The 26435-nt window shown below is 59.6% G+C and overlaps 1 protein-coding gene across 1 annotated transcript; it reads right to left on the bottom strand.

The window, feature by feature from the left end:
* Positions 1-970: 970 nt before the first annotated feature.
* On the bottom strand, positions 971-26435 carry ADGRD2 (adhesion G protein-coupled receptor D2). The gene is given in 26 exon segments (XM_044920428.1): positions 971-1231; positions 3789-3867; positions 5140-5214; positions 6630-6688; positions 7476-7520; positions 7637-7678; positions 11448-11568; positions 12422-12537; positions 12623-12757; positions 13273-13425; positions 13700-13802; positions 13997-14100; positions 15268-15423; positions 18400-18505; positions 18935-19058; positions 19547-19681; positions 20384-20495; positions 21501-21782; positions 22056-22141; positions 22500-22598; positions 23018-23605; positions 23608-23643; positions 23955-24164; positions 24499-24562; positions 24828-24922; positions 26343-26435. Coding segments are annotated over 25 exon segments (3327 nt in total). The 5' UTR covers positions 24864-24922; positions 26343-26435.

The following is a 26435-nucleotide window of genomic DNA, read 5'->3' as shown; positions in this document are numbered from 1 at the left end:
GCCTGGGCTGGGTGGGGCCGGGCCTGGGGCCAGGCTGGGGGTCGCAGCCACCCCCAAGGCCCTCCACATGGTTGAGTTTATTCTGCGACCCAGGAGCCCCACCCTGTAAGGCCCTCTGCCCCTGCGCTCTCTGAAGCCCCGTGTTTGGGAAGCTGGGTGAGGGGGGATGGGGCCTGGCTGAGGTAGGGTGGCCCCACGGGCACCTGCCTGCCACTCAGAGGGCCCCAAGAAGGCGGCTGCTAAGCACCCCCTCCCCCTCCCCTTGCTCCCAGCTGTCTGTCCTGGAGTCTGGAAGCACAGGTCCAGGGAGGAGGTTCGGGATTCCCTGGTGGGCCTCCACGTCCCTTGGGTCAGAAGTCATCCCTTTCCCCTCTCCGGGGAACAGAAGCAGAGAGACGTTGAGGGGGCATCAGCTGGGGGAGAAGAGAGGGTCTCCAGAACCCCCTCCCAGAGACCAGGAGGGAAGCCCTCTGTTTTGTGAACTAGGAGTCACTGAGTTTGCAAAGTTGGTCAGGCACTGTGGGGCCTAGAGGACACTAGGGGGCGGGTTAGGACCAAGCCCTCCTCCCTAGCCCTTACACCCCATCTGACTTGTGCAGGGGAGAACTCTGACATGCTATCTGAAAAGAATTTCACTAAAATCCGCTCTCTCTATGCCTCTCCCATTGGAGGAGAAGTTTCTATCTCTCTGCCACCAGGGAGCTAGAACGTTCTAGCCCCACCCACAGTTGGCCAGCCCAGGCTGGTATGTATCTGCAAAGGCTGTAGTCAAGAGGTTTGTGGGTTTGTGGGTTTTATTTGTTTTTTAATCTAATACTCTAGATATCTTTGAAAGGTGTGTATGTGGCGGGGCAGGGGATGGATTTGAGGATTGAGGCTGGGACTTGGGGATTAGCCCCAAGTACAGCCCATGGTTTCCCTCCAAACACCCGCATGCCAAGTACCCCATGGGTGGTGTGGGACCATTGTTTCAATCCAGAGAGGAGTTGTTGCTTGCCCCTCCTTCGATGAACAGCAGGGTGTCCTGTCGGGGCTCGGAGTCTCTGTGTGTAGGAACATGGGTGAACTTGAGGAGGGTGTATGGGTCTCCAGATGGGGGACATTGCTGATAAGCCCTTTCCTCATTGGCCCCGTCCCACTGGGTCCCTTGCTGCAAACCCTTGAAGCTGGGTCTCAGCTCCCTGGCCTCCTCCTGCCCTGTGTCCTGAAGGACACTCTCCAGGGCCAGGAGCTAGGGGGAGGCCTTGGCTGTCCTCTGTCCCCGGGCTGGGCATCCACTGTTTTTCCTGCTTTCACGTTGCCATTGCAGCTTGTGCTGAGCCTGCCCAGTTGGAGGTGACTGGGCGGCCATTCTCCCTTGCTTTCCACCGCCCTGTCTCAGTGCCCACCCCTGCCCACTGAAATGTGTGCCCCTGCCAAGGCCAGAGACCCGCAGCCCCAAAATGAGAAGTGCCCTTAAGAATCTCCCCAGCCCTTGCAGCCCTGGAATAAATTTTGCAGTTAGTTTCCAGCTACTTTTGCCTATTTACATTCTGGGGCCAAAGCAGAACCTCCAAGGTGGGTTTGGGTGGTCTAGGGCTGGGCGATGCTCTGATAGGGATGGACGTGACAGTCAGATAAGCTTTGGTTCAAAACCTGGGACCAGAGTGGGGGCACACCAGGCACCGTTGGGGAGCCTGTGGGCCCCACATCATCCCTGGGACCTTGCCATACCCAGGAGGCCTGGGAGATGCTTGTGTCTTCCTGGGCCTCAGCCGGAGTTCCACCCTGGCCGTGCATCTCAACCGCCATCTTGGGCAGAAGGGAGCAATGATTTCATGAGCACCTACTGTGTGCGGTCAGGTGTCCCTACGGTAGCCCAGTCAGGCAGGGCTTAGGATCCAGGAGAGGCACTTGGCAGGTGCCCCTCAGTCAGTTATCTGCAGGGGCAGATTCAAACCTGGGTCCTCCTGCCTTGGGAGCACCGGCCTTTCCTCTCGGTCCATCTGGTGGCCCCGGGCCTGGCCCCTCTCCCTGAATCTCTTGCCTCCCCCGCTGGGAGGCAGCAGTGAGCACGGCTGCTTTCTGAGGCGAGCTGCCCCTGCCCTAGATGTCCTCCAGGGCTTCACTGGCTTTGTCCTGTTTTGTTGTCCCATCTGCTCCTCAAAGCCACTTCGGTAAGTGGCAGCTCCAGATTACAAATGAGGAAACTGAGGTCCGGGGGGGTGAAGTGGCCTGTCCAAGGTCCCACATCAAGAAGGGGCAGAGCCATCACGCCAACCTGCATCATCCCAACCTACCTGACTAGTTCACCCCTGGGGCCACTCTCGGACCACTTCATGCCTCTGTGCACGACAGAAAAAAGATGCCCCCCTGCCAGGCACCCAGCTTGCCAGTGGCTTTTATGCAAAGAAGAAGTGTCCTTTTCCCGCCTGGCACCTTCAAAAGTGAAGCAGATGCTCGGGTTCCTGCCTCTGGGGAGCTTCCAGTCTCGCAGGAGGCCTTTCAGTCATTTTGTAATCCTGTGTGATCCATCACATAAGAGCCAGCGAAGAGGAGGAAGGGATTGATTCTGCCCCTGGGGCGACAGGAAGTCTTCTCGGCAGAGGTGTCATCCAAGCTGGGTTTTAAAGGATGTCCAGGGGTTTGCCAGCTAAGACAAGAGTTGGGGGCAGTGTGGGCAGGTGGCTGGGGACCCAAGCGAAGTTATTTGGGCTGGAGAGTAAAGAGAGGGGGTGGTGGGAGGAAGGGTATGGAGTAGGAGGAGGGGAGACTGGAAAGGACTCCTTGGTGGCCACTCCTGGACCTCCCCCCCACCCCGCACCCCCGCCAGTCCACATGACCACATGATTAGTCGGCGGGGAGGCAGGCCTCCCCTGGAGGTGAGGGGAAGGAGTCAGAGGACACTGCAAATGCAGGCAGTATAGACCAAGTGGCCGCCCAATTCAGAGCCACCTTCTTTTTTTTTTTTAAGATTTTTTTATTTATTTGAGACGGAGAGAATGAGAGAGAGAGAGAGAGCACATGAGAGGGGGGAGGGTCAGAGGGAGAAGCAGGCTCCCTGCCGAGCAGGGAGCCCGATGCGGGACTCGATCCAGGGACTCCAGGATCATGACCTGAGCAGAAAGCAGTCGCTTAACCAACTGAGCCACCCAGGCGCCCTCAGAGCCACCTTCTTGCTTCCCCGTGTCGCGGCGCCCCTCCTCCGGCTCCGTGGCAGCAGACAGCCAGGCTGAGTGCCTTGTTCTCTGGAACCTCAGCGGTGGTCCCCAGCCTGGCATCCTCCCTATGGCACTGCTGGGCCTTCCCAGAGCAGGCGGACCGCTGCTGCCTCCCCAAACCTGCCCTGCCCCAAACCTCCCCAAACCTGCCCAAACCTGCCGGCCTCCGTCTCTGCTGGGGGTCTTCCAAAGCCCTACACATCACCTCCTCTACACGGTGGGCTCTGTGTGCCCCCAGTCCCCTGCACATCCTTCTCTGAAGACAGCCGACATTCCTACTATGTGCTGGGCCCAGGGACTAGCACACAAGACTGCACTTACCCTCTCGTCGCCTGTGGAGTGGGGCTTGATGGCCCCCGTTCTGCAGATGAGGGGCTTCGGAAGGTTCGACAGCCCCCATCCCCAGAATGAAATACCCAGCCCCCTGTCCTTGCCTGATGGGTCAATCCCTGGATAGATTTTGTCCCAGACAAGCCAGGTGGGGCCCAGAGTGGAAGCGACACATAAGGCTATGGGGAGAACTGGGTGCAACTTGCCCCTGGCTGGGTCTCGGGGCTTCTCATGTAACCCTGCCCCGCCTCCACTCACATGCGCCTCCTCCAGGGAGGCTGCTCGGATGCTCCCGGGCTGTGCCACATCCTCTGGCTCCGGCAGCCTCTGGGCCAGCCTGAGGTCAGCAGGACAGTGTTAGCAGTCCCTGGGCCCCCCCTTCGCCTGGCTTCCACCTCAGGACCCACCCTAGTGCCCCTAACACATCACCACCGCTGCTCCCCTCGGCCCTGAAACCAGCTCTACCTAAGAAGGGACCCGGACTCACAGAAGAATCTTGCCCCCTGCCACAGAGTCAGTGGTGGCCGGACCTGGTCCCGTAGCCAGTCTGAGTTGGGGTCTCCCCGCAGCATGACCCGTCGTACCTGGAGCCAGTCCCACCTACCCTGATGCCTTCTCTGAGCGGTCTTTTCTGGGTGACTCCACCTCACTGTGACTGCCACCCCTTGGCCCCCAGGCTACCAGCTGGGGAGGCCTTCTCTGAACCTCAGTTTCTTCCTCTGTACAACAGGGGCAATGGTGGTCACGGGGCTGAGGTTAGGACCCACAGCTCTAAGGCAATCAAGGGCTCAGTACCAGCCAGGTACACAGTAGGTGCTAATAAGTGTTGGCTGCACCTACCCTGTTAATGAAACGGGTTGTCTTGAGTCCCAAAGACAAAGTGGCCGCTTCCCTTGCCCCATCCTCCTCCCAGCGACTCCCCAGGCCAGGGTGACCCCCAGGGAGGAACAGGTCACAGTAGTACTATTTATTACGAGAACTACCATGGGGCTGTCAGAACTTGCAGGCAGGCGGGCAAGGTGTCGGGGGGAAAATCTTGGACAAAGTTCGGGGGCTGAGCTGGGGGGCGCAGCAGCGTTGGCACCGTGCCAGGGCGAGGCTGAGGCAGAGGCTGCTATCTGTCCCGCAGGGGCCCCGGGTGGGGCCTTTCAGAGGTCCCCACGCAGAGCCTGGAGGAAGGTCCGCTCGCACTCTCTCTAGAAACCTGGGAGGAAGGTGCCGGGCTGAGCTGGCGGAGAATCGTGGTGGGGGCCCCTGGAGGGGACTGGGAACTGAGGCTGGGGGAAGCCCTGGGCGGGGCGGATTCTGGCCCCGGGGGGCCCTGGGCAGTCTCCCCCATCCCCTCTCTGAGCCTCAGTTTCTCTTGAACACCTGATGCCCAGAGGCTTTCGGGAAGGGCGGTAGCTGCCTCGTGAGGGACCTCGTGCTCGGGCCACCTGAGAAGGTCGCGGGCTGCGGAGGGGGAGGGGGGCTAGGGCGTCCGGAGGGAGGGCGAGGCAGGTTGGGGGTCCGGAGGGTGGGGCCGGCCGCGGGCCGAGGTGGAAGCGGCTCCGTTGCTACGATCGGCCTTAGCAACGCACCCATTCAGCAGAGACAAAGGCGCTGTCACTTGAGCGCAGAGGCGCCGCTGCCGCTCTTGTTCCCACCGGCGCCGCTGCCGCTCTTGTTCCCACCGGCGCCGCGCCTGCGGGGGTGGGGGGAGGGGCGGGGGTGCGCGGTGGGGGGGGCGGCTGGGGGCCCGCGGGAGCCTGGGCGCGGTCGGCCCTGCGGCAGGCCCACCGCGCGCTGGCCTGCAGGGGGCGCCCCCTGCCTACGTTGCAGAAGGGGGTGCTGAGGCTCCCTGGGACTGGGACACCAGGCAGGGGAGGAGGCCCGCGGGAGCCTGGGATCCTACAGACTTGGGTTTCGATGTGCCTCCGTTTACACCTATGTGACTGCCCCGGTGCCTCACTTTCCCCATCGGCACGATGGGAGGATAGTTTCCCCAGGTCCCCAGATTAAAGGTGTCAGCCAACGCAGGGCTTTAGCCCAGAGCCCAGCCCCAGTTGGAGCCGCACAAACGGGCCTCTTGCCCACGCTGGGAAGGATCCCCCGGTTTGAGGCGGGGCAGTGCCTGGCAGCCCCTCCTACAGTCAGCTGTGTTCTAAGACTGGGGGACTCAGGCTGAGAGAGGCTGACAGTGGCCAGAGGCCCCTCGGCTCCCCTCGGGCCAGGCTGAGCTCCCCAGACTCAGTCCTCTCCCTGAGCAGGGACTGGGGTGGCCCCAGCTTTGCCCCGCTGCCCACAGGCCCCCATCAGCCCTCCACTTGGGGGAACGGAGCCTGCGAGGAAAAAGCGCTTGCTTCTCACCAGGTTTGGAAGTCGTTTCAGCCCACGAGGCATCAGGATAGGGACTCTGGGAGGGGTGCGGCCAGGAGGCTGGGCCTGGGGGGCCAGATGGAGTGGGTGCACAGAGGAAGGCAGGCTCCTAGCTCACTGCCCCTCCCGCAGCACCGGCTCTGCGAAGGGGTCCCAAATCTACCCGGAGTGTGCCTCTCCCAAAGAGCACTGCACTTTGCTGACAGGCCCCCAGTGTGCTAATGGGGGACTTTTGGCACCGACAAGGAGCAGAACAAGAGGAAGGGCCCCGCAAGTAGTGGGAGGTCAGGTGCGCTCGCTTCTCAGATCACTTCCATCCTGGTGCAGTGGGGCTGAGGGGGGGCGTCCAGGTGCCAAGGGGAAAAGGGGAACCCGCTGGGGTGGGAGCTGTACCTGACGCCTTGAATGCTGTCAGCTCCACAGCCTGAGGACAGAGGAGGTCGTCAGGGGAGGGGTCCCCCACTCCTTCCACTCCCCTTTGCCCTGGGGACCCTGGGTGACCTTGGTGATGACTCCTCCATCCCCAGTGGCCTTGGCATTCAGGTTTTGCCCGTGCGTAGTCAGCACCTCCAAGTGATTCCCAGTGCCCTACCACCTGGTAACTGAGGAATAGGGCCCCTTGGATCCCCAGAGGAAGCCCCCTTACCCCAACCCTCCCCTGGTCCCTGTGGTTTCCCCCACCCTGTGGGACATACTTGCTAGCCCCCTGGCAAGACCCCACCACCCCTGTCCCAGCCTCACCGGTCTCTCAGGTTCTGCAATGGAGGAGAAGGTTGTGGGGATTCTGGGGCTGCGGGTCCCTACAGGAGAAAAACACTGGAGTAGGTGAACTTTTCGGAGGTTGAGGCAGGAAGCTCTCTCTCTGCTCTCCCGCCCTGGACAGACCTCGTTATCAAAGACCCTAAGGATCCACTCAAAGGTTTACTCCACAGATTAATGATGAAGAAACTAAGGCCCAGAGAGGGAAGGTAACATGCCCAAGGGCACACAGCAGGTGAACTAGGAGCTGGGACTGAAGCTCCTGGACTGGGCTTGAAGTCATTTAGCCCATGCTCTGTCTCAGGGCCCCAAACCTCATCTATTCACCTGGCTTTGGGAACCCCCAAACCCCCTTTGCATGGAGACCCAAGGGAGGTGGCCCTGGGCAAGCCCTGCTTCGGGGCCAGGCAGCTGGGGCCCTTGTTCCCTGGTGGTGGTGGAAAAAAATAAGCCATTTCTAAGCCATTCCCCAGGCCCCATGCTTGCAGAATTCTCTGGGCCTCAGTCTCTTTGTCTTTCGGATGGGCTAATAGGATCTGCCATTGCCTTCCCAGCTTTACCTGAGCACTGGGGAAACTGAGGCTCTGGGTAGTACTCAGAGTGGGGGCTGGTGTGGCCTTACCTCTAACAGCCAAATGTCTTCGGGCTGGAACCAAAGCTACAGGGTTGTCCTGCGCCACCTCCCAGGGACCCAGGAACCTCAGGCGGGACCCTGGGCCCATGGGGCTGGAGCAGGCCTGAAAGGAAGCGGTGTGGGCACTGGAATCCTGATGGTGAGCGGGACCTCCCGCCCCAGGATCCCCACCTGCCCACACCCACCGTGAAGGCCTCTGTTGTCTTTTTCTCCGTCATCCTCTGTAGGGTGCTCCGGACCTGGGGGTTGGGCATCAGGGTCAGGCCTAGGACCGTCCCCCTGACCCCCAGCCATAGGGGCCCTGCGAGTTAGCCCTGCCCACCCCACCCCCCAGCAGCCGGTGTCCCCAGCTCACCTCCCCATTGTAGGCAGCATAAATCAGGAAGATGTATGGCCCCTGGGGATAGACCCAGCATGTGGGTGGGTGTCACCCCCCCCCTTGGCCCTGCGGCCACAACAGAGACACACCCAGAGATACCCAGAGATATTGAGAGACACAGGCTGATGAACACAAATCCTGCCCTGCCCCTCTCCTGCACTTGGGAGGGGACATCTGTGACATTCTATGGCAGAGAGAACCAGAAGGGGCCTTTCCCCACTCGACCCCATGCCTTCAGCCTCTGGCCACCAGACAGCCTCTCTGCCCTCTTGTCCCTCTGTGTCCCCCCACCCCGACCTGCCCCATCCTCACAGCCTCATCATGGCTGCAAGAGTGGGTGGTGGTGGTGGGGGGGGACACCTTCCTAAAATCGAGGCTAAATCAAGTCCTGGGACAGCAGACGTGTGAATGCATGCTGATTTGTGCCTCTAGCCGAGTGTCTCTCTGACCCTCTGTCTCTTCACCTGGAAAGCAGAAGCCCGGACTCAGCTCCTGCTGTGTGTGAAGGACTCAGCACGGTGGCTGGGTCGTAGCTGGCTCTTCCTGCCCACACACGTGAGGACCAAGAGGGCCTGGCCACTCACAAAGTACCATCACACTTGGGGTGACAACCCTCATAGCAGCTCCATGCTGGGGCAGTGTGGATTAATTCTTCCTGTTTGATGGAGAGGGACCGTGGGGCCTGGGGCAGGGGACAGAGCAATGAGTCCCAGGCCAAAGTGTGACCCAGCAGGTGGAATTTGGAGCCTAGGCCTTCCTCAGATTCTACCTGGACAGGCAATAGCCCCTGCCCTGAGGCTCAGACTGGAGGACACAGGTTGGTATCCAGCGGGCCTCCTGGAGGCCTTCTAGCTTCAGCCTCAGAGCCTGACTGCTCCCCCTGGTTCTTAGGCCCCAACTGGGTTGATACCACCCTCCACCCTAAGACAGGCCCTGGTGCCCCCAGGCCTCCCCTCCCCCCAGCCAGCCTGTCTCCCCTCTGCAGCCTTTTACCCGCTCCTCCCACCCGAACAAAGGCAGGTTTTCAAACTCCACCCCAACCCCACCAGCATCTACCTGCCTAACATTCTCCGAGGCTCCCTGGCACCCCTGGGATCCCATCTGAGCTCCTTACAACAGCTCTGGGGACCTTGTCTGGCCCCCACACCTCCTCTTGTCCCATTCTCACCGGCTCATGTGTCCCCACTTCATGTGTCGTTGGATCCCACCAGGCTCCCCTGACCTAAAACATTCCTCTCTCTCATCGAGTCTGGGTATTGGCCGACAATCACTTCCTCCAGGAAGCACCCTTTCTGCCTCCCCATGAGTGGCTCCTCTGTCCCCAGCCTGCCCCCACGTTCCCTCAGCCTCTCGGCCTCCATCATGCCATGCTGTGGGTGTGTGGCTCAGTCCTGGGATCCTGCGCACTAGCAGGCTCTCTCCAGTACGTGGCCCAGCGCGCGCCCCCAGAGCCTGAAGGAAACAAATCCGCGCCTGCTCATGGTGCTCCTGGTGGGTGCCACGTGTGGTGCTTTGCTCTTTGCAAATGTCACCTCACTTGAACCCCACAAGGATCCCATGGAGATGGAGAGTAGGATCCCCTGTATAGAGACGTGGAAGCTGAGGCTTGTTTCAACTTGTCCGGGCCTCCCAACAGGACCCCCTCCGCCCCAGGAACCAGAGCTGGTTAGAAGTGCGGCTCAGCTCTCCCGTCACAAAACCCTGCCCAGGAGCCACAAGGAGACACATCAGCCCTGAAGAGTGGCTGAGGCCCAGCCGAGTTCAGTCCCTCTGCCCCAGGCCGGCTCCAGGGAAGGAGGGCGGTCCTGAGGGCAGGTCCTGCCCAGCTGATGCCCCACAGTGACAGAGGGACACCTGGAGGTGAGCGGGGTGAGGAAGACAGGGAGGGACGGCAGGTGGAGGGAAGACAGAGGAGAGGAAAGGCCAGGCGTGGGGAGGGACCCGGAGAAGGCAGCCTGACTGGGGGACCTGCGTGGAGATGGTCCCGGGAACGTCCGGGCGGGCCCAGGTCACGCGCCATCTGACCCCACAAGGCAGCCTCTTCCCTCCTTCACCAGGAGACCTCGGCAAGGAAGGTCTGCAGCTGACTGAGAGGGGGAGAGGGGTCATGCTCAAGGACAAAAGCCGGCGGGGGCGGGGGGGTCAGGGGTCAACAGAGAGGGAGACACAAGAGGGAGGGCCATGCCAGAGGAGGAGGGGACAGAGAAGGAACCGCAGAGAAAATTCAGAGAAGAGATGAAGAAGCGAGACAAGGGGAGTGGAAAGGATGGGGAGGGGGTCGGAGGGAGGGGGACGAGAGGTGGCACTGGTTCTGCGGCCACAGCGCTGCCCACTGGAGGGCCACCACAGGGATGACCACAGTGGTCACCATGGCAATGGCCTGCTGCTGCCCCGGCCACCCCTGCAGGGGGGTGGGGGCACCCCAGGCAGGGTCGCAGCCTAACCCGGCAGGGCCCACATTTGAACCCAGGATGCTCTGGAAGCGTGGGGCTTGAGGAAGGGCTGCTCTGTGTCCGGGAAGGGGTGCGGCGCTGCCCTCCGCCCCCCACTGCTCAGGCCCACACAGGTCTCTGGGAGCCGTGCTTCTTTGGGAGTAGCTGGAAGCCCTGTTTTTCTTCATTTTCTGGGCGCCTCTCTGGGCATGGCCTCCATGCTCCCCCAGCAGCAGCCCCTTCTTTCCTCTCTCCACTCCCACGCCTGGCTGAGAGTGGCGCGTCCCCACGGCCCAGGGCGAGAAGGCGACGTGGACCGGGACCTGGTAGTCACCACCCTCGGCACCCTTCCTCGATCCCTGCTGCCCTCCCCCCACCAACACTTCACACCTGGCCTTGGCCATGGTCAGCTCTACAAGAACACGGCATTTTGCAGCCTCTGTTCCTGCTCTGTCCCCCCTGCCTGGAACAGTGCCTGGTGCCTGGCACCTCCTAGGCATTCGACAAATATCACGAGGATGGATGAATGACTGGCCCCTTCATCCCAGGAGAGGCGAGCAGGTCCCCAGGAGGAGCTCTGGGACACGTGGACCCCGGGCAGAATTTGTACCTCATTTCCTGAGCTTTCTTTGTCCACCCTTGAGCCACTCCCTTTCTCAGCCCTGTCAGGAGCTGGGAGGAGTAGGGGCGGGCAGCAGAAGAGCTGCTGGGGGCGCAAGGGAGGCTGAGGGGAAGGGCAGGGCCAGAGAGGCCCTGCTTGGACCCACCTCCCTCCCAGAACTCAGGCCCCTGGGGTGTGCCTGTCTGTGTCCGTATCTGGGTCCCCCCACGGGACCGCAAACCCCCTGGGCACAGGGGCCTGACCCCTCTCCGTGGCTCCTGGACACAGGCCCGCGGGAGGCCTGCTGCAGCGTCACTGGGACCGCCTCATTCATGTGGGCTGAGCGTCGTCCTCCTGACCAAGCTCTCTCTAACTGCTGCCCTCACCAGTGCAGTGCCTAATGCTGCCCCACAGCGGGCCACCCACTGAGCCCGAGGGGACAGGTCACGGGTGTCCGAGGCCTCAAGTAGCTCTTGCACCAGCCAGGAGCCTGGAACCTCTGCCACACCCCTGAGTGTCTGGACCTCAGCTCCCTCGACTGTAAACTGTGGGCACAAAATCCTCCCTGATGTGCTGCTTCTTTGATTTGAGGCTTGGTTCCCACTCTTGCCCTCACCCTCCTGCCTCTTGACAACGTCCCCTGGTCGCTGTCAGTGACTCCCATGACGGAGAGGACACTCCTTTCCCGTCTCCTGACAAACCAGTCCCTCCCTCTGAGCTCCACGGCATGTCAGAGCCCAGGGCCCGGAAGTACCTGAAAGGAATTGAGGCCCACGGCGGCGTAGGCCCAGGCTGGGCTGAGGTGTACCAGCATGCCGACCAGCCAGGTCAGGCCCAGGACGGGCAGCAGGACGAGCACCCGCTTCACCGTGGCCCTGCAGGAGAGCAGGCAGGGCTGAGGGAGGCCGGGGTGGCCTGGGAGCCCCTGCAGGCTACTGGGTAGGGCAGCACGTGGGAGGTGTATGGAGAGGGTTCAGAGTGGCCGACCGGGGTCCCCTGCTCAGGACTTAGGTGTAGCCGGAATCTTCAGCCGGACTTGGCTGTCCCTTCTCAAACCCAGAAATGGTTGGCACTGGCGAGATGGGGTCCCAGTCCCAATCCTGGCTCAGAGGAAGGGTGTCGCAGCTGTCCAGAGGGAGGGCTAAGGCGTAGGCAGTGGATCCAGGGGGCCTGGAGTCCAAAGTCTTCCCTTCTTAGGGACCCCTGGGGCTCCCTGGCTTTTCGGGGACCCACTGGCTTGGGTTGCCAAGGATGGGGTGGGGGAAAGCAAGGGCAGGGGGAATCCTCCTTTCAGCAGGACATGGCCCTGGAGAGTGAGGGGAGTTCCTGCAGGGGTGGGGACCTAAATCCTCACTCTGAACCTGAACTTCTGGGGACCGCCTGATCTGGGGGTCTCCCCTACCTTGTCCCTACCAGGCCATCGGTGCCATCAGTAGATGGTGAGCTCCCAGGAAAGCGGCTCGTGTCTACATGGCCTCCCACTCGTTGACACTTAGGACTGATTACCATCCCGCAGGTGACACGCGTGGGCGCATGCTCACCCACGTCCGCACACACGAGCGTGCGTGCGTGCACACATGAGCAGGGACGCATGTGCACACTTATGCTCAGGGATAGCTTTGCATCCGTGAATGCACATGGCCTCAGGTCCACATCCTGCTGCCACGGACTCACATAGGCTCCCATCTGATGAGCCTCCCATCCGCTCCCCCCACTTCCGGGCCTCACCATGTCTGGATCCTGACCTGCTCCTGCAGGCAGGGCTGTGGGCTCAGCATGCGGGCACGGCGGCGGGCACTGGCCACAGTGACCATGACCACGCGGACCAGGATGCAAGTGTTGGCCTGGAGACCGGGCGTCAGCGGGTGAAAGGGCCTCCCCCTTCCCCAGCGTGACCCGCCCTGCCTCCCCCCAGGCCTCCCCGCTCACAGTCAGCACGAAGAGCACAGGGCCCACAAAGGCCCAGATGGTGTCTGTGTGTACGTTGAGCCAGCAGTGCCCGGCGGCCACATAGTCATGGGGGGACATGGCCAGGGTGATGGCCACAATGGCCACAGGCACACCAAGGAGAAGAATGAGTGCCCTCGGGACCATGCCTCGCAGCCTGTCCTCTTGCGGACCTGGCCCTACCCCAGAGCTGCCGCCCATAGCTGTCCCACGGCAGCAGGCGCCCTGGTGGGCATGGGGAGATCTGGGCAGGGGGCTGGGTGGGCCTGATCCTCCGGGGGCGGCCTCGGAGCCCCGAGGGGCTGGGGAGCGGGACATCTGGGATGGAGCTGAGAGCTTAGGGATGGGAATCAGTGGAGAAGGAGGGTGGTGACCGGCATGCGGGTCGGCGGGCCACGGATCAGGGAGGCAGCGCTAGCAGTCGGGAGTTGACGTGGTTGGAGAGGAAGACGATGAAGAGGGGCTGGGGCTGGGCAACGCTGGGGGGTGATAGAGCTGAGCAACTTGAGCTTGCGTCAGAGATGGGTGCTGGGTGCCTGGTGGAGATGGGGATCGGGCGGTGCTGAACAGCAAGAGGCCGCACGAGGAAGAGTTGAGAACAGAGCGGAAGCAGAGAGCCGAGGGGCCTCACCCCAGCCGGTGGCGTAGTAGAGCGTCATCCTGGGGCCCGGGCGCATGCTCACGACCACCACCTTGCTCCACAGCAGGAGGCCCTCCACCAGCATCCAGGAGAATGCGACCAAAAAGAGGAGGTGCATGACAGCTGTGACGGCCATACATGCCACCTGTGGGTGGGAGGGTGGCCGAGCCCCACCAAGGCCAGCTGTGGGCGCAGCCCTGCTCTGGGTCCCTTGCCCATGCCTGGCATCGCCAACCCAAGGAGGTTATCAGTGGGGAAGGTCTCTGGGCAGTGCCCTGGGCCCACCTTCACCATTCTGGGCCTTTTTTCATCTCTGGGCCATGCTCCCCCCAGGAAATGGAGCCAAGTGAAGATGTGGGGGGCAACCCAGAAAAGGCTGGTCCCCCCTGAGCTCACAAGCACATCTGCTGGGTGCCCACCTTGTTGGCCTTTGCCCACTCGCTGGCCATGAGGAAGCCCTCGGCAGAGGCCAGGGAGAAGGTGAGGTTCTTGTGGACCGTGGCTCGCTCTGACTTGGGGACCCTGGACAGGCAGGAGTCCGTCACAAGGACACCAGCACCAGCCCCCACCCGCTATCAGCCTCTGCCTGCTCGGGTCCCCGTGGGTGAGCTAATGAAGACAGAGATGGCAGCTCCACAGGGGGCCCACAGCCCTAAGGGAGACCCTGGACCAAGGTCTTCTGGGACGAGGATGGACACGCCCGGAGCTCGTCTCACCCAGCTGCCAGGAAGAGCAAGAAGGTGGTGACCAGGGCGCAGAAGAACACACCGTAACCCACAAATGAGAGCGTCCTCAGCAGTGACTCTTCCTCGGCGCTCCTCTGCAGGAGGGCCGAAGACCCCAGAGGACAGTAATCTTGTCACCGCCCTGACCTGAGCAGACCAGGCCTCACCCTGTCCCGGTCCAGCAAGGCTCCCCGAGCCTCCTTGTCTGCAGTGAAGCAGGGATGGCAACAGCCCCAGGCAGCAAGGCCAGGCTTACATACAGCAGGCATTTAATAAGACAGCATTTTCATGTCCTCTCCTGCTAGCTCTCCCTAACCTGGCCCTGATCAGTCCAGCTTTCACTGATTCCACAGCTCCTGAGAGCACTGGATGGGAGGTGACACCCCCCACACACACACTGGGGTGGGGGGGGGGCGTGAAGCTGACAGGCAAACATGGCCCCGCTCTGGTTTCACAGCACGAATGTGTCTGAGAGCAAGTTTCTCTAGTGTGCTCCCCAACACGCCAAGGGACCCTGGCATTCCTGAGCCTCTGGCCCTGTGTCACTCAGTCCAGCTCTAGTGAGCACACCTGTCCTGCTCTCCTCCCGGAACTGGGTGTAAATGCTGGGTCCTCCCAGGGGCCTCCCTTGGTTCGGTCTCCTGTTCTGACCTCATCTCAGCCACGGCTTTACCTGCAGGCTCTTCATCTCCCGCTGAGCCCTCTCCTGCCCCGTCGCCCTCGGCCCCGTGGCTGGCCCCACCCCGTCACCCTCCTGTGCCCTCGCTGAGATGCCTCCCTCATCCCCCAGTTACCCAGGCCTTTGTCCCAGACCACCTCCTCCTCCCTCAGTCCCGTCCTCCATCTGCCCGCTGTCCCCCCAGGCCGGGCCCCTGTGCTCTGCCCCGCAGACTCCTCGCTGCTCTTTGCGCCTCCAGCTCACTCCTGGCACCAGAGGGCGCCCTCGGTGCAAATCCAACGCCCGTGGAACGTGCTCCTGTTGGTCCCCTGCCCAGTGCATGAGCATCCTGGGCTCTGGGATCTGACCCCTGCACTTGTCCCTCCGTCTTCTTCCACTCCTGGGCTTGGCACCGGGAGCTCCAGACACATCGAAGTTCTGGAATGTGCTCAGTCTGCCTGCCATTTCTAGTCTCCTTGCCTTTGCTCAGACTGACTCTCTGCTGCGAATGCCTTTCTGTTCCACTCTTGGTCATCATTTAAGACTTGGTTCCGACATCACCTCCCCACTGCCCCCCGCCCAATGCTACCTCCCTGGGACTCACCTGGACGTCATACACCTGCAACAGGACAGCAAAGTTGGTGCTGTGGTTGCAGAAGCAGGCAGTCGAGTCCTCGTACACGGTGGCCACAGAACAGCCAGTAGGGGCCCACGAGAGCCCTGTGTCTGGGCTGGGGGGAGGGCAGGGAACAGAAGGGCTCTTGAAATGGGGTGGGGGTGGGGGTAGCTGGCAAGCCGGGGAAAGCCTCTCTCCAAAGCTTGGGGCCCATCACTGCTCTGCCTCCAACCAGCTTTGTGACCTTGGGCAAGCCTCAGTTTCCCATCTGTAAAATGCACTTAACACTCTCAGGGATGATAGGGGGCCATGGGGCCAATACCAGTGATTACAACTGATTAATTGCATTAATTACTAAGTGACAGTGATTGATGTTCAGCTAAGGATCCAGGGCAGGGAGCTGGGGCTCAGCTCTGAACCCTCCTCTGCTCCTTCACATGTCCAAGGGCCCTGGCCTTGGATATATCATCAAATTTAACACCTATTTGACAGATGGGTCTCTTCCTAGGCACCCCACAGAGTGAGCTCGCATATCTCCCATGACGGGGAGCTTACTTCCTCCTGGGTAACAGATTCTCTTGCTCCAGCTTGTGCTGGGGCTGGGGAGGGGCCTGAGGCAAGACAGGTGGTGATTGGAGACCAAAAACACACCTCATCCTCAAGCAGAATGGATGGCTTAAAAAAAACAAACACCAAATTGCCTTAATTAAAGAACTTGGAAATGGAAACTCACCCGCTACTGAAGTTCCAGAAAGCACAGACAGGCTCCACCAGTTTCTGTGGGAAGGCCTGAGGGCAGGAAACAGGAACAACGCAGGTGTGTGAGTGTGTATGGGGGGCATGCAGGTGTGCGAACGAGTATGGAGAGGAGAGACCAGAGGATGCAGGGGGATGTTGAGGCCTCTGAGTTGGAGGGACCAGGGGTTGCCCAGCGTGGGTCATGGGTGAAGAAGCGGGGAAAAAAGGCCAGTGGGGAGGCAGAGGGGAGGGAAGGGCGGGAGGCTTGCTGCTAACATCATGTATAATATTGAAATACTGGGAACAAGCTAAATGCCCACCCTTTGGGGAGCGGTTAAACCACCATGACATCCCTCTTGGGATGCTCTGCACCTGGTAAGATGAACAGACAGGTCTCTATCTACTGGCAGGGAAAGAGCTCCGTTATACATTGCTCAATAAAGAAAAAAGCTGCACATCATCATGTATAATATGAATTTATGTAAAAAATATATATATATGGTCTATATAATTGTGAACACTCACACAAAAGGTCTGGGATTAAATGCACAGCTAATTTAACCATGGCTAGGTCTCAGTTTGAATGTGTCATAATGAACATATTAGTACTTTTGTAATTAAACAATGATAACAACATAGATTTTATAAGATGTCATTAAGCAACCGGTGGTACCAGCCCCAGTCCAGGCAGGGAAAGTGACCTGAGCTCAGGACTTGGGCTATGTGTCCCGACTGGAAAGGGTAACAGCAATGTCACCTCACTAGAATATGAGACTCTGTGTCATGTTTTTCATGTCCTTTATTGTGACTGATCTTCATAGCAACCTAGGAGACAGGTATAAATTCATGTAATTTCAAATGAGGAAACTGAGCTTAAGAGAGGGACATTAATCTGCTCAAGATCACACAGCACAGAGCTGAGGGTGGGTCCTGACTTGGTCATGCTCTTTCCACCACTCTGTGATGATGCCTCTCGAGGGTGTAGTATTTCTTGGGTTGACTGAATTATCATCCAGTGTATTCATTCATCTGTAATATTTTTCCTAGGTCTCCGATCCTATGGTAGGTGTTGGGAACACAAAGAAAACCTGTTATTTGCTTTTAAAATGGATGATTGTTGGGGCACCTAGGTGGCTCAGTTGGTTAAGCGTCTGACTTTAGTTCAGGTCATGATCTCAGGGTCCCGGGATCGAGCCCCACATAGGGCTCCCTGCTTCGCAGGAAGCCTGCTTCTCCCTCTCCCACTCCCCCTGCTTGTGTTCCCTCTCTCGCTGTGTGTCTCTCTCTGTCAAATAAATAAATAAAATCTTCAAAAAAAAAAAAAAAGAGCAAACTATTGAAACAGGCAACAATATGGATGATTCTCAAAAACCCCAGCTGACAAAAGATGCTAGAGCACAGCATATACTATGATTCCATTTATGGGAAACACTAGAAAAGACAGAATCTACAGTCACAAGAAGCAGATCAGTGATTCCCTGGTATGAAAGGGGAGGAAGATTGCCTGGCATGGGGGCCAAAGAAGCCCTTTGGGAAGGTGGAAATGGTCTTTACCTTGGTTAGGGCAGAGGTCCCTGAGTGTATATGCTGGTCAAAACCCATCAAGTTGTATACTTAAAATGGACCTTTTAGTGTATGGAAATTTATCTGCTTCAATCAAATTGATTTTTACAATCTTGGGATGACATACCAAAGACTGATAAACTGTGGGGTATGTGTACATGTGTGTACGTGTCCAGGATTCGTGGTTGTGGGCAAAGCTGACTTTAGCTTTCTCTGAAACTAGTGTTTCAAAAGCAGGAAGGAATTTGTGTATTTCATGTAATGAAATTAAGCAACATTTCTTGGCGATCTTTCCCTGTCAGGTTATAGAAAAAGACCTGTTCCTTGCATAACCCTAGCAGGTTATTCCAGTGCGTAGCTGCACGTGGCTTTTTGCGCAGTCCCCCTTGGTGGGCACTAAGACTGTTCCAGATCTCAGGAGCACGTTGCCATGCAGACCTCTGCACATCTCCCTGGATGTTCCAATGAGAACCACCAGTGTTTCGAGTCATGCACACATATAATGAAATCTCAGCTCTGCCGCTTACAAGCTGGGGCCCATCACAGCCCCTCTGCCAAGCTCACTTTTTGCCTATGTCGAATGGGCAGTTGGAGAATTACATGAACGTTGCTTATTTAAGGCACCCAGCATAAAGGGAGTGTGGAATATACTACTTCTCTTTCCGTTCCCTTGAAGACAATGGGGTAGCTTGTGAATGGGTATTTTTCTTGAACATTTTTAGATCTTGGTTTAAATGAATGAATATTGGGGTAGGGGGCATCAAACCAGGATAAGTGTAGTGGGGTGGCAGTTCCCAGAAGCCGCCCCCTGCCCAGTACCTGGGCCTGGTGCTGTAGGTGAAAGGTCACGGCCGTGCTGACCTCCCTGGTTTCATCCCATACCTCAGAGGAGATGATGGCTGAGCCCACCTGGGTGCTTAGAAACCTGCGGGGAGAAAGGGAGCTTTTAAGGGCACCAGCTGGCTGTGTGGGAGAGGTCCTGGACGGCCTGGAGAGGGGGAGATGATACCCTTTGTGTCCAAAGAAACATCAGGAAATGTCCTGTGCTTGGAATTAGGGCACATGGGTTCCAGTTTTGCTTTGGGGACTTGCTAGTAAATTCAGTAAGCCCTGTCTTCTGACTGAGTCTCAGTACTGAAGCCAGGACCCCAGACCGTCGTCAAGCCAGGTTCCAGGGGCACGCCTTTGGCAGGCCCAGAGAGATTGTGTGTGTTGGGGAAGGGAAGGGTTTGGTCCTGGCTGCTAAAGGCAGATGTACCTATCAGAATGAGGGCTCTGGGATGAGATGGAGGCCTGGCCTTCTCTGGGGAGGGGATCCAGACCCTCAGCAGCCTACTGGGTGGGGCCCACTCACCTCTGCGTCTTGCTTGCCTCTTCTGAGCTGTGAGAGGCCTGGGGCTCTAGGCCAGGATCCCCTAGGGTGTGCTGGAAGACACTCGAGCTGAACCAGCTGTGGATCACGGTGACTCTGAAGAGGCCTGGATGAGGGGGAGGGGGCCCAAGACCCCACCCTGTGACTGAGCAAGTGCCACGGGTTGGCCCCGAGGGAGCTGCTCTGCCCACCTTACAGATAGGGAAACTGAGGCTCATAGAGATTAACTGCCTTCCCAAAGATCACACAGTTAATAAGTGGTAGAACTGGAATTCCAACCAGCCATGGTTCATGCACTTAACCAGACAGCTCTAAGGCTTTTGGCTCCATGTCCTGATTTCCAGCCCCGGGTGGCAGCAAGGGTGGAGGCTCCCTCCACCACCCACTTCCAAGAGACTCAGTGAACACCTATTATGTGACAAGTGCTTTTAACCTCATAACAACCCACAAGGCAAGTACAAAGAGGACAGTCTTACAGATAAGGAAACAGGCTCTGAACTGTGAGGTGACTTATTCAAAGTAGTGGAGTTAGCAACATGAGGGCTGACCCAGACCCCAAGAGGGACCCACTCCCCACCCGTCCCCCTTACCCACCTTTCCCGAGGAGCTGCTTCACTTCACTTGCGGGGATGCGGATGTGGCCGGGCCCCTCCGGATGCCCATGGGGCATCGTGAACACATAGCCCTCTTTGCTGGCCTCCTTCAAGTGTAGGCTCTGCACCTCCAGACCTGGGATCAAACAGGGCTGGGTGGCTGGACCTCCAGAGGGAGGTCTTTCTGCTGAGCTGGCCCCCGCCAGCAGGGTCCGCCTCCCCTCTCCTGGCCACAGGTCCAGGCCACTAATCCAGCTCAGAGAGGCTCAGCACCTCGCCCAAGGTAAGTCTGACTTCTTCAAGTCCAGGGCAGAGGATCACTGAGAGGCAGGTCCCTGGGGGCCAGGAGCCAAGTATCAATGTGCCCCCAGAAACCACTGGGTGCCCAAAGGACACAGTTTTTGCCAAAGTTCCACCATATGCGCCCCAGTCAATCTACAAACACTCACTGAGTGTGTACTTGGGTCTGGCCTGAGATGCAGAAATGACTCAGAAATGGTCCTGGCACTCAGGGAGCTTCAGGAGGAATGAGGTCATTACCACAAATGCAACAAGAGATATGTTCAAGCCGCCGGGGTGACAGCGGAAGGAGGAACTGACTGTCAGGAGAGAGCTAAAACCAGGCAAGGCTTCCTGGAGAAGTTGATGCTCCAGCAAGGTTCTGAAGGATAGATAGGAGTTTGCTAGGAGGTCAAGGGAGAGAGGGCATCTGGAGGGAGGGCAGGGCTCAGGCAAAGGCAGGAAACAGAATGAAAGTGATGGAGGCTGAGAAGAGACGTCTGAGCCTCGGCCCCGCGCAGGGCCCAGCTGTGTGGGATGGGTGGCTAAGCAGGCTCACCGGCTCACCAGCACCGGATGTGCTGTCGGGGCCGCTCGGAGGTCAGCACGGGCCTCAGCAGGGGCGCCAGGCGCTATACACTTGCCACCAGGGCCATGGGGCTGCCGACCACCTGGGAGGAGCCGCATCTCAGCTCCCTCCGCTCCGCACCCTGCTGCCCCCCACTCTGCCCGCTGTGGTGAACGCATTCCCAGCGATCAATCGGTGAAGCGGCCTCCCTGCTGCAGATGCTTGGTGGCTCCTCAGGGCCTCCAGGATCAAGTCCTGGGTCCTCAGGCTGGTGTTGAGGCCTGGCCCGATGGGCCTCCTCTGACCTCTCCGAGCCTCTCCTGAGCCACAGCATTGCCTAGCCCAGGCGAAGGCCTCCCAGTGCTCTGTGCCTACTGGCTGGTCGTTGGCCAACTGGGCACACTCTGAAGGGGGGTTCGTGCCTCCCCCTTCTTTGGTCTCAGTGCTAGACCTACAGAAGGTGCTCAACCTTTAGATTCCAAAAGAGAAGCCATGTGGGGGGTGAGGCCCAGGCATGGGCGGGCGAGGGCGTGCAGTAATGGTACAACTTCTCTGGAGAGCAGCTATCCTGTTCTCCTGAGCATCTGGGCTGTTTTGGAAGACAAGATGGCTGAACACCCAGCATAGAAGACCTCCTTCTTAAGGGGGTCACCAGGTTCTTGGATATGGGGGAGGTCCTTATGGATTAGTGGCTCTTATTTCCAACTGCAGAAATTATTACTCAAGAGTGGTTGTGTGTGGAAGTTCAACTTCTGTAATAGACAAAAAAGGAGCTTCTGGGGTTCCTGGGTGGCTCAGGTGGTTGAAGTGTCTGCCTTCAGCTCAGGTCAGGATCCCAGAGTCCCCAGGTCAAGTCCCACATCAGGCTCCCTCCTCAGGGAGCCTGCTTCTCTCTCTCCCTCTGCTGCTCCCCCTACTTGTGCTCTCTCTCTCAAATAAATAAATAAATAAAATCTTTTTTTTTTTTTTAAGAGGAGCTTCTTTTGATGGATGGAGAGCTAGAGCGCAGCAATGGGTACTGACTGGCCCATGGCCACACGAGCTGGGGGGAAGGATGGAGCTGGAGCCCAGGCCCCCCGCCCGCCTCCCCCAGCCCTGCCAGCCTCACCTTGCTGACTGAGAGCCACGCTCCAGCCAACTGCTCCTCCAGGACCAGGCTGGCCACAGACACAATGCCCCGGCCTAGCTGCTCCCAGGGCCCACTTAAGGGCTCTGGCTCCCCAGCCCCGAGGGCTGTCACCCTCTTCAGGAAGTGCACGACGACCAGCAATGCAGCGGGCCCCAGGGGAGCTGCCTCCTTTGCCAGGACTCTCTCCAGGATACCCAGGAAGCTGGAGGCCTCAGCCAGCGACAGGTGTCCATGGACTTCAGAGAGAGGGTCCGTGAGGAGCTGTGGGCAGAGAAGCCACTTACAGCTGGTCTGGCTGTTAGGAGAGACCTCCCAGGGGCCCCGCTTGGGCCCCACTAGGGTCTTCTTGGTGGGCACATGTCAAACGTATCATAAGCCCCCAGCTCTCAAGGGCTCCAAAATAGGGAATATGAACAACCTTAATTGCTGAAGACATGTTAGGTGGGTGTCCCCTTTATAGGTGAGGAAACTGAGGTGCAGGGAGGTGACCCATAGTGTCCCCAGACTCTTCAGCCCCCTGGAAGGGGGGCTCACCACAATGGTGTTGGCCAAGGCATTGACTCGGCTGATAACATCCTGGCCAGGCCATGACTGGGCGTCCTGCAGCCGCTGATAAGTCTCTGCAAAGGAGAGGATGGATGGACGCTCGAGCGACATGGCCCAGGGGTGCCCCATTCACCATTTGCTGCCCAGGGAGGAAGAGCATATTGGCAGCTGTGTTTCTGGAGCCTTACAGTGTTCTAGATGGAGAAACTGAGTCATACAATGGCAAAATCACTTGCCCAAGGACACACAGCTGGGATTCACCTCCGGGTCTATCTGGCCCCACTGTCCCGTGGTTTGGACTCTGTGGAGACCCTGAGACTTTAAGAATATTCTGAATTCCCCGTTTGTACCAACTGCTCCCTCCCCCTTGGCCTACACTGGTCCATACCCGGCTTCCCCTTCAGCAGGGCCTCGGGCACTGCCAGGGCGCACCTGTCCGGTAGCAGCAGAGGAAGGGCCGTGGTTGAAGGCAGAGCAAAGAGCCCTCGGTACGGGATCCTAGGTTCCACGTAGGGCACTCCTCTGAGGGCACTGGCAGGGATGGGACAGGTGTCAGGGATGTACCTGGCTCCCAAGCAGCCCCTGTGACCCACCGGCCTGTTCGGGCCTTGAAGGCACCTGTACACCGTAGGGGGCCAGGACGCACAGCCCCCGAGTTAGGGGGCAACGTGGGAACCCGGGTGAAGGGCGCTGTAGCCAGCACAAGGCCGGTCAAGGACGCTACGCGGTGACCCTACTCACTCAGGCTACTGAGACTGGGCATTTGCCCGACCCGCTTGGGGAGGGCGTGACCAGAGCTGGGCGTGGCCAGGTTCGCAAGAGGTGGGCTGGGTCTCGAGCTCAGAAGGCAGCTTACAGGAGCCAGGGGGCGGGGCGTTGAGCCGAACGGTGGGGCGCGGCCTAGCAGCCAGTGGGCGGGGCGGGGCGGGGCGGGGCGGGCCGTGCCGTACCGGGACAGATAAGGCGCACCCGCAGGGGCGGCAGCAGCGACGGCGTGACGTCTAGGGCGCCCAGGTCCCAGCGGAAGAGCAAGCCGCCGGGGGGCGCCGCACAGGCCCGCGCGCGGCGCAGCTGCGCGGGGCTCAGCGCCCGAGCCCACAGGTGGAAGCCGGTGAGGTTGCCGCTGAAGGCATCGCGCGCCGAGAAGCCGCCGCCCAGAGAGTCCTGATCCTGGCCCAGCACGAGGATGCCGCCCGCTGGCACCGGGTGGCCCGCGCCCAGTCCCCGCGCCCCGGCGCGCTGCCGCCCGTCGGCAAACAGCGCCCAGCGACCGCCGCGCTGCTCCCACGTGGCGCACACGTGGTGCCAGCGGCCGTCGGCGCGGAAGGCGGCGAGGAAGGGCGCGTGGTGGCCGCGCACCACCAGCGCCGCGTGCACGGCGCCGCCCGGCTCGGCGAAGGCGCGCAGCTGCAGCGCGTTGGGCAGCGCCGGCGCCGCGAGGGAGAAGAGCGCGGCCGCGTCGGGCGAGGCGGGGTCCCACTGCACGTGCGCGCACGCGGTCAGCGCCCCCAGCGCGGGCAGGGGCGTCCGCAGCCGCGCCGCTCCCTGAACACCAGCGCGGCCGTGGTGAGCGCGCCTGCGGGGACATGCGGGCCGGGACCTCAGTGTCCCCAGCTGCGCACAGCCTCTGGCTACCCACTGGCGCAGCTGCAGGGCCCCTTCTGGGCTTTGGGGTATCTCCCTCTCTCGGGAAGGAAGAAATGGGGGCTCCAGGGCCCATACCCAGGCTGTCAACCCTCTATTTTAGTCCAGGACAAGGGAACCTGGAGATGCGACGGGGACTTCTGGGCTCCACCCAAGAGGACTGTCACTGTGGGCTCCCTCTCTGGAGGTCGCCAAAGCCTCTGCCCCCTACCTCCTCCTCCCAGGCCTTGGGCCCACACTCACGTCTTTTCGGGGGTCTCCGAAGAAGGGCCTCTTTTTGGCCCACCCAGATGGGGTTGGGCAGCCGTGGAGCAAGGACCTCAGGTGGGGGCGCGAGTGCCAGGTGGCCAAACCTCTGCTCACAGGACTCTTGAGCCTGCCAGCTCAGCTGCTGCCCTGGAGACTTGCACACCCCATCTGTAGTCTCCACCACCTCACTGGGGCCCACTGGAGCTGCAGGGTCAGAGGAGAGACAGTGTGGAGAGCAGTGTGTGCCCATGTGACCCTTGGAGTGGGGCTGGCCGTGGACATTGAACTAGGACTCATTCAAGGCTGAATGCTCTGTGACCTGGCAGGTCTAGTCCCTTTGCTGAGCCTGTTTTGTCATCTGTATGGTGGCAAGAATAAGATGGACACAAGTGAAACCTTCAGCCCAGGGCCGGGGATGATGGGGTTGAACTAAATGGCATCTTTCTCCTTCCTTTGCCTTAGAGGCCAGTGCACCAGGTGGACCACAGGATGGCTGAGCTGGGAGAAGGGGGAGCCCCTCTGGGGCCCTCATAACAACCTGTCACCCAGGAGCTCCTTGATTCAGCTGGTGAGTTGGAGGGGGTCCCAGAGAGACTCCTTATCTGAGAAAGAAGAGGACAGGTCGGGGCTGGGTCAGGTCAGTTATTGAATACCTACTGTGTGCTCCAGCAGGATGCATTGGAAGCTGCAAGCTTTGGAGTCAGACCTGGGTTCAAGTCCCCCCTCCAGAGTGGATAAGCTAAGGGCTTATCTCATGTGACCTTCGCAATGACCTCAGAGGTGCCCACTTGGAACCCAGCAGCTTTGAGTCCCCGTGGCCGCCTCCCCCCAGCCCCCCCTCCCCCACCATCCCCCAGGTTCAGGTACCAGGAGGTAGAAGACGCAGTAGCACCAGGAGGCCATTCTGGATCCAACAGGGGCAGGTGAGGGACAACAAGGGTCACAGATGTGGCCACTGTGGACTGAAGAAGGAAAGAAGCAAAGGAAAGGAGCTCAGCGTCCTGCCTTACTACCCCCTCTGTCTCCTATGGGGTCATTTTCCCCCATGTTTGGCTCCCGGAACCTTACTGGGCTGGGAGCCCAGGATGGGCTGGGCACATCTACTTGACATTTACTTGCACAAAAGGATGGTCTCCAGGAGCCCCTTCTAGTACCACAGCTGGGGAACGCTGTAGCCCTGGTGAGCTGGGAACGGCTGGGGGGTGGGGAGGGAAGGCAGCAGCCCCAGCCTGGCCAGAGAGAGGTGGAAACAGAGCACGGGATCCCTGTGTTGGCATTCAAGGCTCTGCTTCACGAAGTCTCTGCTTCATGAGGCCTCTGCTGAGCTCGCTGGCCTCACTGGTCTCACTATCCACCTCCCCCCTACCCCCCTGCAGTCACCTGTCCCCTGTCCCCCAAGTTGCTCCCATTTCTCCGGGCAGCATCTCTTCTAAGACCTTTGAGTGCACTCTCCTTCTTGCCTGGACTGGCCTCCCACTCCCTCAGCACCTCCCGGAGGACCGGTCTGTGATCACTGCCTCCACCCTGCACCGATGGCAGGCCTGCCATGGCCACGCGCTGTAGTGAGTTGAGGATACCCGAATCGTGGGTGGTTTGGGGGTCACTCTTAGCAGTCTGGGGGGCTTCAGGCTTCCTGGGTCTCTATCCCAACAGTGACCAAGCACCAATGGGTCCCAGAAAACACTGGAGAACAAAGAATGCTCCTCTGTGGCCTGCCAGCTGGCCTCATGCCATCTGGACGTCTGGAGCCATCACCAGTGATAATTCATACCCTTTCCCCCTTTCCAGATAAAGGGCCTAAGTGTGAAAATCAAACACATCCCCACACAGGAATACATGGGGGTTCACACTTGGGATTCTGAAAAGCACTTTATTGTCACTTTCCCCCTTTTTATTTATATATTTATTTTAATTAAGTAGGCTCCACACCCAAGGTGGGGCTTGAAGCCACAACCCCGAGATCAAGAGTTGCATGCTGTACCCACGGAGCCAGCCAGGCGCCCCACTTTTCCTTTTTTAAACAGCACCTGACCCCCCCCACCTTCTGGGTGGGGAATGGTAGGAGTCTGGTCCAAGACTGAGCCTTGGTCCCTAGCATGTGCTGGGCACATAGTATGCGCTCATTAAATGCTGACCGCCTCACTCCCCTGTTCACGTTTGCCCGTATTTGTCCCCCACAAACTCCTTGCCCCACCTTCCTTGCTCACCATACACTCGTTGGCACCCAAGAGGGAGATGCGAAGTCCGGGACGACACTGCGTGTCCCTCCTCCGCGAAGGGCCAGTGGGGAAATCCCTCCTAGGCTGATGGGCCAGGACAAGCCCCCCCCCCCCCCACTTCACCCGCGCTGATCCCTTCCCTATTCAGAGCCGAGCTCCTCACCTGCTGCGTCTGGCCTGGCGCCTACGGCCGGCTCACCCGCTGCGAAGTGTCTCAGGGACGAGGTCCCGCGGCTGCATCTCTGCGCTAGCTCTG

This window comes from Neomonachus schauinslandi, chromosome 13 (genome assembly GCF_002201575.2).
Source record: "Neomonachus schauinslandi chromosome 13, ASM220157v2, whole genome shotgun sequence".
NCBI lineage: Eukaryota > Metazoa > Chordata > Mammalia > Carnivora > Phocidae > Neomonachus > Neomonachus schauinslandi.
Note: the sequence above shows the minus strand (reverse complement) of the source record. Positions and strands in the feature narration are given on the sequence as shown.